This window comes from Ochotona princeps, chromosome 5 (assembly GCF_030435755.1).
Source record: "Ochotona princeps isolate mOchPri1 chromosome 5, mOchPri1.hap1, whole genome shotgun sequence".
Lineage (NCBI taxonomy): Eukaryota > Metazoa > Chordata > Mammalia > Lagomorpha > Ochotonidae > Ochotona > Ochotona princeps.
In genome coordinates, this window is record NC_080836.1 from 3,500,220 (window position 1) to 3,514,820 (window position 14,601).

Genomic DNA, 14,601 nt, shown 5'->3' on the forward strand with positions numbered 1-14,601 from the left:
AAGGTCCCTGGCAATAAGGGAAATCCAAATGAAGACAACCTTGAGGTACCACCTAACTCCAGTAAGGATGGCACACATACATAATGCCACCAACACTTGTTGGCGAGGATGTGGGGAAAAGGGAACCCTTCTCCACTGCTGGTGGGACTGCAGACTTGTACAGCCTCTATGGGAATCAGTTTGGCGAATACTCAAACAACCGAAAATCAACATTCCATATGATCCAGAAATAGCACTCCTAGGGATATATCCAAAACATCTCCTACACAAGAAACCAACATGCATGCCTATGTTCATAGCAGCACAATCTACAATCGCAAAAACCTGGAAGCAACCAAAATGCCCATCAATAGAAGACTGGATAAGGAAGCTATGGTTCATCTACTCTATGGAATACTACTCAGCTATTAAAACAAACAAAATGCAGTTCTTTGTGGCCAAATGGGCCCGACTGGAATCCATCATGCTAAGAGAAATGAACCAATCCCAAAAGGTTAGATACCACATGTTTGCCTTAATCTGAGATGAAAAGATGACAACCTGGAAGATAGTACCTGTATATTAGTGCAATATTACTGCAATCTCTAACAACTTGTATCCAATGCAATAAGATAATGCGATATAATCTATAAACCAACAATTAATGTCAAAATACTTAAGATCTACATCGAAAAACTGTAAAACCTACTATGCCCTCAATATGCTATGTTAATCCGTAATGGGGGGAGTGCAGGGAAGCCTTTCAGGACCATAAAAAGAGTGAGGAAAAAGTACAGTATAGCCTATCAAGATCAAATCTGGTAATTCATAGACAACAGACTCAAAGAGGCACTAAATAATAGTAAAACTACTATACCAATGCATGAGGGGGGAACCGGGTGCAATCCTGACAACCTCTTAACAGGAGGTCATGTGCGTGGAGCAGGGAGGCACTTTTGAGTGGAGCAGGTGGTAAGGAGGAATGCCTGGATCCCAATCATGAAGACTCCCAGACCTTCACCACAAACTATTAATACGAGCAACAAGGACTATATCCCAACTGCCAAGGAGGCCACAGGGAATTGGATGCCCTCGGAGGCCGAGTACTCTGAGGTCACCCATCACCAACCGGAGCTCCCGCAGGGGATGGAAGAAGTCCAAACACTACCGCACAGAAACCAACGTCATCGGAAAGACAACCAGAAGCCCTGAGTGGTCCACAGAAACAGAAGAACAATAAATGTCCTTCGGGACCAGGGAGGAGAGCTTTCTCTGGTCCGAGCCTGGCTCCACCTCTGGACCCCCACCTTCCCTTGAAATGACCATTGGGATTGCTCCGAAAACCCCTCATAGCAAACAAACAATCATACAAACTAAAAAAACCTAAAATAAATAGACAAACAACGAAAAGTAGAGCTTGAAATCTGACAGGAAAGAGCTGGCGTGGATTGGCTCATGCCTCGCTGGGTGGGACACAAAGATTAGTCACTCCTCACCATGGTGTTGAGGATTTTCCTGCACACCCCCCCCAAAAAAAATGTTCTGCACCTTAATTGTCGACAAATGTCTTGTTAGAGTTACAAGCCAGTCTAGATTATCCTAAAATCTGCCAAGATCAGCAAAATTATACTTCAACACAACAAATGGCTAAATACTAAAATGAAATAGACACGAGACAGCTGAATGGTGCCTTATAGCCATTTTAAGGTATATAGTAGTCGGTCCTGTATATAAACTAAAACTGAAATGTCAATGAGCTAATCATAGGTTGTGGTTAAGAACTTGCTTTTTTTTTTTTTTTTTTTTGTAACATACTGGTTACTCAAAACCATGTCAATTCCATAATGTTACAAATTGCTCTTGATGTTATATTGGGACTCTTAATTGACTGGGATGATATTCTACCAGCTCTAACTTTGGACCAGAAATGGTCTCCCCAAGAAGCTGTTCAACCCATCTGGACAACAAGTAGCTGGACTCTATGCTTGGTATACATTTGCAAGGAAAGCATCTTGATTGAATTTGAACTGTAATACTGCATGAAAGTGGAGGAATCCACCAGGAGGGAGGGGCGTGGGGAGGGGTGGGGGGATTCCCAGAGCTTATGAAACTGTCACATAATGCGAAATAATCAATTAAAAAAAGTATCATTATTTCGGTGAAAGACTCTATCTAGCCAGTGGCCCTCAATGTGTATTATTGATTGATGAGTGGAAATTGGCAAGGTTAAGACATGAATGTAGATTCATGTGGCTTGGGCAAAGCTGGGACATTAAGCAACAACATCACATAGATGTGTTTTTGTGTGTATGTGCATGTGTACCTGTTTTTACACGTATGTGCCCTGGATATAGATGCATTTGTATTATTCCACTTTGATGGATATTTGTGTGTTTCCTGATGTATTTGTATGTGTGTCAATTGCGTGCATTGTGCATACATGCATGCCTGCACCAGAATAAAGATGTTTCTCTGAAGCTCCACACACATGAAGATCTATGTGATTGTGACCATGTGTGCACATGTTGATGCTTTGAATGTGCCTGTGTGTTTGAACCCTATATGGCTCAACATGTCCAGAATGTGGGTCAAAAAAGCAATTTAATTTTGAGTCCTCAATCATCATTGTTGCTCTTTTCTTCCTTCAGCTGATTTTGCTCTGAGGACTTCAACAGAGGCTTCTTATTGAAGCAAACTTAGCATGATTCTGCTCCCTTTGTTTGTGTCTGTGCCCATGATGGACTATGAATCTCCACGTTGGTGTGGAATGAAGAGAGCACGGAGGAGGAAAATGTGGGACAGGCTGACAGGGAATCTCCTGTTTTCCTTGTGTCCTGCCTCATTACATCTCTGCGTCATCTTCTCTCCTGGAAGAGCTTCCTATGATGAGTACATACTCCTCACAAAAACAGAGATGAAATAAGAGCTGCATTATAAAACCTTCAAAACCTTATGTTGCTATACCACTGTGAATTTTTGCCTGAGGTGGAAATGTCAAATCAAAATATAAAATATAAAAAAAACTGTATCTTTTAGGAATTATGTGTCAGAGCAAGTCACATTTAGAAATTGAAAACCATACCCAAATGTGAATCACATTGCCATATACACCTCTATTTTCAAATCAAAGATGTACTCCCAGTGGAACTGTTAAGTATGTCTTGACAATAGAATGCTGGACTCTGCCATTATCTGTACCAACAGTGTTAGGATACACTTCAAAACGGAATGCTGGACTTATGACTGCTTTTGAAAGATTGTATTTTAGTGATAATATAAGGGAAATCAGTGGCACAGGGGGGCATTTTTTAAGAGGACAGGGAAATCCCAGAGCCTCAGGAAATCTATCATAAAATTAAAAAAAAAAAAAGAAATTGAAAATCATTCAATGCCTGAAGGTGAAGGTAATCATTTAGATTTGCTCAAATACTGAGTGAAGTGTTCCTACAGCAGGTCAGATGCCTTTGCATTAGTTGGTTATTTAAGAACTCTTCCCCAGGCTTCGTTCTTCCTCACAGGTGGCATGAATAAACACAATATGATGAAATGTGTATTTGCCTCAAGTTGGAGTAAGCTTCTGCTGGCAGTGCTGCAACAACCTTCTAACAAACATGCCTGTCGCTACCTTCATGATTTATTGATTCCCCCTCTTGTATGACTTTGAACACAATTGGGTTTGAGCTCTCAACATTCTGGATTCCAGAATGGGGCTATATTTGGCTGCTAGCTGAGCACCTGTCAATCAAACCTTTCTGTGATCTGGCTATCACTGAACTCTATCCTCACTCCTGCCATTTTTTTTTCACAGTTCTCTTAACCAGCCATACTGTTTCTACCATCTTCACATGTTTACACACTTGCTGCTCTGCCTGGAGTGTGTATATGGTCCATTTATCCCCCGTGTATTTACTGATGTGTTGTTATGATGTGATCTCTTCTTCAAAGCTTTTCTCCGTATCTCAGGGGACTCCAACAGTTCTTCGCTACTCACATTTCTGGTCTAAAACTTTGATGATGTTGAAATTATTTTCATTCAGGAATATCTATTATATAATGTTAGCTACAGTAGGGTTGTGTATCTGTTTATAGAGAGGGCATATAGGAGTTGCAGGAGAGTAAAAGAGGGTTAGGAGGGAGAGAGAGAGGGAGCGAGAGAGAGGGAGAGAGGGAGATGGAGGAGAGAGAGAGATGGAGGGAGTCAGGGAGAGGGAGGGAGAGAGAGAGGAGGAGAGGGAGAGACAAAGAGATGGAGGGAGAGACAAAGAGATGGAGGGAGAGCGAGAGGAAGAGAGGGAGAGAGAGAGAGAGAACACCAAGAAATAGAGAGCTCCTATCTACTAACTCACACCCCAAATACCCACAAAGAGCAGGACTGGGCCTGGCAGACAGCCAAAGCTAGAAACTGCTCTTGTATGTCCCACAGGAGTGGAAGAGGCCCACATACCTGAACCATCACTCCCTGCTTGCAAGGATGCACATTAACCACATGGAAAGGAAGACCAGATTTCATCTCAGGCACTCTGACAAAGGATACAATGTTCCAAATAATAGTGTAATCTGCTGTAAGTCTCCACTGGCCCCCCTCTTGTATGACTTTGAACAAATCATGCAACTTTGCTTTAATTCACTGCTGCACTTTAGAAAAATAAATATTTGTGAATATAATTATATGTGTAGATATATATATAATTCAAGTAAAATGCATTATTATATTCTCCCACAATACTTTGAACAATTCCAATAGTGTCATTTAAATTATATCACTATGTCCCCTCTAACCCTGAAAGATTCCTGTGTCCTGTTCTCGAGAGCTTTGTCCTGTGAGGCTGTGATGCTATTCGCCATTGGTTAAAAGAATTGTCAGTTTTTTCATTCACCTGATTTCAATCAGATGGGCAAGGATCTGAGAGTGTGGATGCACCATTCTATAAAAAAAATTATCATTTCTTAGTGCCACCAACCAGCTCTGCATCACAAGGCTCGATGCAGGGTTTGATCCACTGAGACGGACCATCAGGCAGTGAGAGCAAGAAGCAGTGATGAACGTCTGTCTTCATTTTCTGAGGTCGATAAGGGTATTCTGCTTTTGGATTAAATATTTTCTCAGAAATGATGATCTGTTTAGAGAGCAATATTGCATACAGAGATTTAATTAAAAGGGGTGCTTAGGAATGAGGACTGTGGCACAGTGAGATAAGCCATGCTTAGAACCCCAGCTTCCTAAATCAGAGTGCCTATTTTGAGCATCTGGTACTCAGTGCTGCCAATCAACCCAGGTTCCTGATGACACATCTGTGAAGCAACATCTGATGGGCCAATAACTGGGCCCTTGACAGCCATGTCGGTGCCTCAGATGGAGTTCTTGGAGGTTGGCTTTGCCAGGATACAGCCCTGACAACCATGGGTATTTCCAGAACAAAAAAGTCTCCCCCCACTCCCTCCCTCCCTCCCACCAAAGCTCATTGTGTGTATGAGAGAGAGAGAGAGCGCGCTTTTCAAGCAAATACACAAATCTTTAAAGTAAAAGACAATTATTTTTTGGTGGTAGGGGCAAAGAAATTAAGAACCATCCACATTTTTTTTCATAATATGAACCTGTCAAGAACTTTTTGAGGACTCCTCGTGAACTATTTTCTTTTGTTAATAGAATATTCCTACTCCTTCTCTCCTCCTCATCCTTCTTCTTTTCTTCTTTTGATAGAATCTTCTTTAAAGCGTAAGTTTTGACTGCTTGTGTCTTGTTCCCTCAGTGAAACAATGACATTGGCAATTATTTGGCCTGCCAACTTGGTTCACATTTTTTTCTGTGCTGAAATTTTAACCTCACAATGCTTCCCCTGTGTGGAAGCCTCATTATCCATAACAGCTGCCTTCTGTGTGGTACTCTGTCCACGGAGCACTGTTTGCCTCATCCGTCTCACCAGCCAGCCTCCCGTCAAATCCACCATTTCCCTGGGACCTTTCTTAGGAGCCATGGACAACAGACCATTTCTTACCCAGGGCTTCCCTGTGAACCGCTTTTGTGGAAAGCTGTTTCAACTCTTAGTATGATTTCCAAAGCTGCACACAGGACCTCCTTCTATTTTTTTGTTTATTTTTCTGTTTTTTCTTATTTCATGATACAGGTCCATTGGCTTATGGATTTGCTCTCACCCTGTTCCTAATCCCCACTCAACTGATTTCCCTTATGATATTACAATAGTGTGGTCCTTCAAAAAACAGTTGTAAGTCCATCATTTCACGATGTAAGGTACCCTGACCTTGTCAGTTTAGACAATGGCAGAAAGTCCAGTATACTATTTTCTTTTTTTTTTTTAATTGATTATTTTGCATTATGTGACAGTTTCATAGGTTCTGGGAATCCCCCCCCCACTTCCCTCCCCCCTGGTGGCTTCCTCCACCTTGATGTAGTATCACAGTTCAAATTCAATCAAGATTCTTTCCTTGCAAACGTATACCAAGCATAGAGTTCAGCTACTTGCTGTTCAGATGGGTTGAACAGTTTCTTGGGGAGACCATTTCTGGTCCAAAGTTAGAGCTGGTAGAATATCATCCCATTCAATTAAGAGTCTCAATATAACGTCAAGAGCAATTTGCAACATTATGGAGTTGACCAGTATGTTACAAAAAACAAAAACAAAGAAAAAGAAAAAAACAAGTCCTAACTGCAACCTATGATTAGCTCATTGACATTTCAGTTTTAGTTTATATACAGGACCGACTACTATATACCTTAAAATGGCTATAAGCCAGTATACTATTTTCTATGTATATTTAACAGTTTCATTAAATATACTGTAGTACTTCTACTCTGTAAAATAATACTCATGAAATTCTACCATTTGCAACAAAATGGTGCCAACTAGAAACCATTATGTTCATTGAAATAAGCCAATCCCAAAAGGAAAAAATATCATAATTGTCTCTGATATGAGGCAACCTTCATGCAAAATACATCATATATAGATGTATAGGTAAACATGAATATACTTGTATTCATATGGAGGAGCTGTGTAATACATACTGTCAAGTGAGGATACATTGCAGCATGCATTTCCACTCCAAACCAAAGATGGATTTCCTTTAATTTTGTATTCACCTTGACATCTTCAAAGTTTTATTAAAATTGCAATTTTTATTTAGACTACGCTGAATGCAACAATTATATATATATATATCATTATATTATTTTATAAAATATATCTGATTTTTGTATATCCACATATGAGGAGCTTCAAAGTTTATAGGAAAACTGACTTATAAGATAATGTTAGAAAAAAAAATTAAGTCCATGATTTTTCATGAATCTTTTTTTTTAAATTTTTAAACATGCATTTTATTTATTTTAAAGACATAGTTACAGGAGGTGGGGAGAGACTGAAAGGTGCAGAGAGAGAGAGAGAGAGAGAGAGATCTTACGTCTGGTTCACTCTCCAAGTGACTGCAAGTGCTGTGACTGGGCCATACCGAAACAAGGAGCAGGAGTTTCTTTCGAGTCTGCTCTGTGGGTGCAATAGCCCAAGCACTTGGGCCATTTTCCTGTTACTTTCTCAGGAGTATTTGCAGGGAGCTGGATTGAATGTGGAGCAGCTGGGATGCAAATTGGCACCCATACGGGATACTGGTACTGCAGGCAGTGGCTTAATTGGCTATTTTACAATGGTGGCCTAGTGCAGTTTTTATGTGTTTTGCAAATGATCAAAATATTTCACACAGCCCTAGAAGCTTAGATTTGCTATAAAGAACCTGTTTGAACTTTTTGCAATGTTTTGAAGAGCAAGCATTTTTGTAATTATCTGTTATTTATTTTATAAAGTACATAATTCACTTCTCAGAATGTAAATAACAAACATACGCATGTTCACTAGCACAGCTCCACACAGAACAAATCTGTAACCACAAAAGGTTCCTGGTGCCACCTTTAACCCAGAGCTCTTTCCTGTTCCTAGTAACTCTGATTATCACTGATTTCTTTTGCTCCCAATAGTCTTTTTTTTATTCATTAATTACATTGTATTATGTGACACAGTTTCATAGATACTGGGATTCTCCCCTCCTCTCCCCAAACCCTCCCACCATGGTGGATTCCTCCACCTTGTTGCATAACCGCAGTTCAAGTTCAGTTGAATTTAAAAATGTGTTTTTGCATTGAAACGGATTCTCCCTTTAGTTCCATTTTATGCACTTTTAAAGAATCACTGTTATAAACAGCCCCGAGGAAAACACTGCTTATATGCACTGATGAGTGTACACGAAAATGTATCTTTTTGCTCAGTCTCTGTGGGACCCTCCCTCTGACCTGGGAAGTCTCTTGTCTTCCAGATGGAGCACCATACATCTGGTGGATTGGGCGGTCCAAGGAGAGGTACCCGTACTGGGGAGGGTCCCCTCCTGGTTTCCAGCAATGTGAATGTGGCCTGGACCATAGTTGCCTGGACATTCCACACTTTTGCAGCTGTGACATGGACAAGGATGAGTGGTAAGAGAGGGAGGGAGGGAGGAAAAAGAGAGAGATGTCTTCCATCTGCGATTTTACTTCCCCAAATATCTGCAATTGTCATGGGGGGGCCAGGTTGGATCTGGGAAACTGGAGCTTAGTCTCTTTTCTATTCAGGTTGCAAGCATGCAACAAATTTCACAAAATTTGAATAGGAGGAATCACGAAAAAAAATGGCATCTAAAACCTTGAGAGATGGGCAGTGTTAAGTGGCTGTGTTGATGAGAAATTGCTCCACTCAGTGTAGGCTCACTCACGTCTATGATATCTAAGTTCATCTTCACTGTATAAGATACAAGACACTGTTTGCAGCTCTGCAAGCTCAGTGTAAAGAAAGCAGCTCTCTCTCAGGGCCTGCATTCAGGGAAGCTGGCCCTGGAGGGTAAACGTGCAGTGAAACATTACTAACGGGCGAGGGGTGTTTTCCACACTCTCACCTTTGACCTCCATCTTGGTTGAACACTTGATTTTCTCTGTTTCTGTTCTTCTGTGGAGCCCCTTCTTTATTTGAGGCCTGCCTCACAAACAATGCCTCAGCCAGGGCTTCATTTAGACCTCTAGAGACAGTGAGTGACCATGGCATCATGTTGCTCTCTGGAACTGTCGATGGCTAATGGCATCCCCTGATTCTAACCTTTCTTTGGACATGTTCACAAATCCAACACACAGGCCTTTACATTTTGTTTTAAAGAATTGTTTTATTGAGAGGAGAGAGAGAAATATCTTTCCATCCGACTTACTTCTTAAATGGCCATAGTGTCTGGGGATGGGTCAGGAGCCTGGCACATCAACCAAGTTTCCCATGCAGGCTGCATGGGCTCACGTATTTGAGTCATCATCCTGTGATTCCCAGAAGTTTTAAGAGAAAACTGAGTTAGTTGTTGACCAGCTGCAGCATTCTGGTGTGATATGCTGGCATTACATGTTACGAGTTAGCCCACTGAGACACGTCACTAGACCTCTAGCTGAGCAGAAGCCAACTGAGAAGCAAACAGGACATTTCTCCTGCTACGTTCATGTGGCAGCAGATGCTGAGATTGGGATTGAATATGTTCATTGCCATTCGTAGTCACCAATCCAGTCCCACGCTGTGAGAAACATCTGTGGAGAATCATTGGTTTTAGAAGCAGTTGTGTGCACTATTCCATCTGCCCTCGGGGCATTTGTTGCTTATTTGCCAACTGCGTGCTCAGTTTGAGGCAGTGTTGCTGCCGTGAATGTCAAGCACATCACAGTTCCCAGCCTTGAGTAACGCACAGAGAAAAAGTCATCGAAAGAACAAGTTGGTGAGGAACACCTGGACCCGTGTGATGAACTCAGTCACAGAGGTGATTCCAGTGTGGCAAAATACAAGACAGGTCCAACGACTGGGAGCTCAAAGTGGCAGTTACAGAGCAGAAGTCAACAGAAGGAGTAAATCAGTTAGAATGGAAGAGGAGCACATGAACGCTATTCACTAGGACAGAGAGAGCTGAGAGAACTGTGATTGCTTCCCAAAGCATGGGTGGGTGGCTGTGCCTATTGCGCTGTTCTTTGGAGATTAGCCAGGCAGGAAGACAAAATCCAACTTCTCAAACCTGTGAAATAACAATGAGCTGTCTTTTATCTGTAAAAGGATTGTTGGTCAGAGTATGCATACAGACATGTGCTATGGCAGAGCCCTAAGGGGGATGCATTCATTACTGATTCATCCAGCTCTACCATTCAAGACACAAAACCCAAGTGTAGACATAGACCTGAGAAAGGCTCTGCTTTCTACAAGCCTCATCCTTCACTAACACCTGGACCAGACGGATTTTTACACGTTTCAGATTCTGTTAGAGATCAGTATGTTTATTTTAGATCCACTGGTGTTGAACAAATTCCAAAACAACACAAAAACAAAGAACAGTATCTTATCAATAGTCACTAAAAACTGCTAGGTATCACAACCCAAAGTGGTCTCCACACTTTACGTGGTATAACTTGGGTTTCCAACAGCCTGGCACCCATGTGGTGTGTTTTATGTCTTAATCCGGAAGCAGACGCTGAGGCTCTAACATGAGTATCTGGTTACAACGGACATCTGACTGGAGTGTGAACTTGAATGCACAGTAGGATATACTCTAACCTACTTCAGCAACATGGCAACTGATGCTGGCTTTTGGGTGATGGCCACTAATTGAGGACACTATAGAAACCTCCGTGAGAATCTCTCGAACATCATCACAGAAATGTAGATGTCCTTTTTTGCTAAAGTCAGGCAGGTCAGGCTTCTCCTCTCCTCTCTCCCCACGTCAACCCCAGGCACCTTCCAAGGTTCTGCTCATTGATGAGATTTTACTTTATTCTCTCCTGCCACTTCAGTAACTGAGTGACAGGCTAACATACTTGCCAATGTGACCTAAATAAGTAGGGTGAATGAGTATCTTGTAAGAGTTAACGAAGCAGCAGCTCAGAAGGTAGATATGAGGGGAGTGGTAAAGGAGAAATGAGAAGTCACTCAGTGAACAGCACAAGTGCATTGCCTTCTTTGAGCCAAAGGAAGTGTCCATTAGACGTCTAAATTCAGCAGGAAGAAAATAAGAGAGGAATAGAATTTGACTGAACAATACTCTCTTGGTTAGTAACTCTGTGCAAAGAAATTTTCCTGTAATTGAATCAACCAACCTATAGGAATCTCAACAGTCAGTTTTGTTCTGTAGCACCTGCTTTAGACTGATGAGTTGTTAAAAGTAAGAAAGAAAACCCTGCAGACAGCTCAGGAAAGGGTTACTTTGTGTGGACAATAGGGAAGGAGCCATCCTGGTACAAGACTTGATTTGTGATGTAACAGAATAAGTTACCACCTGCTACACTGGCCTCCCATATGGACACTGTGCAGACCTGGTTGCCCCACTTCTGATGCAGTTCCTGCTGATAATCCTAGAATATCAGTGGAAGATGGCCTAAGACCTTGTGCCCCTTCCCTCATCTGGGAGACCTGGGTGATGATTCCGGCTCCTGCCTTCAGCCTCGCACAGCCTTAGCCATTGCACTCCTTTAGAAACCAGCAGATGGAAAATGCTGTCCTCTCATCCACTCTCTGTAACACTGCCTCTCTAATAAATAAAATAAACTTTAAAAAAAGTAACAGAGTGCAAAGCTAGAGAAGAGAGGAAAACGTACCCACTGTGCCTCTTAGTCATGTTCCAAGGTCTGAACTAGGCTGTCTAATGGGACATTCTCTTGTTTAACACTAGAACATTCCTTTATTTTTCAGAACTAAATATGAAAGGATTTAATGCAATTTTAGTAATTCTGTTTTCTCATTCTTGCACTTAGTTTTTCCATTGATACAATGACTTAGCAGAAAACAGATTGATGCAGGGTAAGAAATTCTGGTCATCTGAAAATCCAGAAAAGGAAATATTTTTTTTCTTTTTCATAAAGAACAGAATATTGTAGGAAATGTGTTTTTGTGAATCAAAGGCTTCTGGAGCTTCATGTCCCTTTTTAGTTATTGATTCTCTTTCTCTGCCGCAGATAAAAAGACTTAATAAATGTTGCTGAACACAGGAATGAGCAGAGCCTGGATGGCTTCTGCTGGCTGTGCTTCTAACTCTACATTTGGTAGGGCAGGTCATGGCCATTCTAGGAGTCATTGTTCTTTGCTTTAAGCCTAGCTATTACTTCTCTTCCACATTTTCAAATGAACTATTACCAACATTTTGCCTGAAACCCTTTTGGGTGAGGAATGATATTCTCTCTCTCTCTCTCTCTCTCTCTCTCTCTCTCTCTCTCTCTCTCTCTCTCTCTCTATCAATCAAAATTTGTTATTTGGCTGTCTGAACCTCAATTATTTCACTTACCTTAATGCTCCCCTGCCCAAATATTTCTCTATATTGTCACAAACGATAGGATTTTCTTACATTTCGGGCTGAATAGAGTATCAAGATGAAGTTTTTATTACTGATTTATCCACTGGTGGATTCCTATTTTGTCTTCATGTGAGGTAATGGAATACCTAATTGGCTTTATAATTAGTCATTCCAAAATTTACACGCCAACAGGCAGGCACACATTACATCACATCAGATCACATCATCACAAAATTACATCAGATCACATCACATCCAATATTATACCTGAACAATATGTGCAGTTTGGTCAATCAAAACAATTTATTTTGGAAAACTAGTTAAATGTGACCATCTGCTCTCAAAATTGTCTTCTCATAGATTTGCCTTCAAATTGAGTCATTTTCTTTGTAAATATGTGGTTGTGTAGGTCCAGGATTTTGCATTCCAAATAATTCCTTGATTTCCTTTTCAAGAGAAGCACCAAGAGACAATGCTGGACACCCAAGCGGTTCAGGGCTTGACAGTTATCTCGTGCAGGCCATTCCTTATGCCCCAGACTGCCACCTGTACAACTCACAGTCTTGGATGCTGAGTGCAGTTAGGGTGCCCCATATCAGAAGAATCCTGAGCTGGGGCTCCAGCCTGAGTCCTGAGGGAAAGCAAAATCGTGTCAGGGCACACAAAGGCCGGGCCCCTCATTAGGAACTAAGGCTGTGCCACCTCTAGTGAGAACGTTTATTTACTCATGAATCCGCGGATGAATTCTGCTGTTTATTGAGGGTTTTTTTTTTCATATTTCCCCAAGTAGAAAGACATGATGAAAGGTCTAAGTGAGTTTTACTCACTCCCTGATATTTTATATGTACCTAGCTATGTAACAGGCATAGAAGAAATGCACGCCTTGGTACATTATAAGCTCTTGTTGCACCTGTAGGTAAGTAAATGAGTAAATAAATTGAGGAATTGATGCAATAATGGGTCAATATTGTGATTTCCTTTATTCCTGTCTTCTGTATCTGATCAAAGACGACATTCACTCTTGGTTATTGTCTTGTATTTTAGCCATTGACTTTCCCTTGTGACGTACATTTTGGGGTAGCTTGACACTTGCTTATACATTTGCAGGATTCAGTTTTATTTTTGTTCAAATACTTGTAAGATAGAGACTGAGAGAAAGAGAGAGAGAGAGAGAGAGAGATGCTTCGCATCCTTTCAGTTACTCCACAATTGCCTACCTTGGCAAAATTTGGCCATTCACAGTCAGGAGCCAAGAACTCAAACTGGGTCTCCCTCATGGGTGACAAAGACACAATAACTTGTCGCATCATCCACTTCCTACCGGGTGGGCTTTCACAAAAAAAGACGGAGCAAGAACTGCAGCTAGGGCTTGCACGCCATCACTCCAGTGTGGAATGCAGGTGTCCTAGGGTACATCTCAGCTACCACACAAAACAGCCGCCTTAAGATTTGTATACTGTATCTGCTGTTATGTGTGTCAGTAGAAGGACAGGGAAACGGAGATACAAGAATGAGAGAAAGGCACAGGCACTTATAGACACATGTGGGAAGCTCAACACCAGAAAATTGCATAGTCCATTTGTTTCTTCTCATTTTATTTGGGATAGCGGCATTCTGTCATCTACTCTGGAAAAGTGCTAATATGGATCGTTTATGATCCAGAGGTTGTGGAAAACAAAGATCTGTGAAATGTTCATTTCTGTACTGCTAATTAAAGATGCAGATTGAAGCTCCTATTGCATTGGTTGTCTGCGAAGTTTCATTATTTGAGCAATGGCAAAAATTGCTTTGGAAATAAAACCGAAAGTCAATATCAAGATCAAGATTTTGCGGGCCCGGCGGCATGGCCTAGTGGCTAAAAGTCCTCACCTTGAAGGCGCCGGGATCCCATATGGGCGCCGGTTCTTATCCCGGCAGCTCCACTTCCCATCCAGCTCCCTGCTTGTAGCCTGGGAAAGCAGTCAAGGACGGTCCAAAGCTTTGGGACCCTGCACCCGCGTGGGAGACCTGGAAGAGGTTCCAGGTTCCTGGCCTCGGATAGGCGCGCACCGGCCGGTTGCGGCTCACTTGGGGAGTGAAACATCGGATGGAAGATCTTCCTCTCTGTCTCTCCTCCTCTCTGTATATCCGGCTTTCCAATAATAATTAAAAAAAATCTAAAAAAAAATCAAGATTTTGCATCAATGCCTTTTGTGCAACATTTTGACTTGGACTGTTGTACATCAAACATAACTTTCTTAAAAATGCTATGAAATCTTGATCTCTGTTTCATTTTGTTTATTTGAA

General features: G+C 41.5%; 1 protein-coding gene across 1 annotated transcript in view; it reads left to right on the top strand.

The window, feature by feature from the left end:
- Positions 1-14,601, top strand: part of LOC101521841 (contactin-associated protein-like 5) — a 415,974-nt gene that overhangs the window by 326,463 nt on the left and 74,910 nt on the right. The window contains exon 14 of the mRNA XM_058664165.1: positions 8,302-8,458. Coding sequence (XP_058520148.1) covers positions 8,302-8,458 — 157 coding nt within the window. The remainder of the gene's footprint in view (positions 1-8,301; positions 8,459-14,601) is intronic.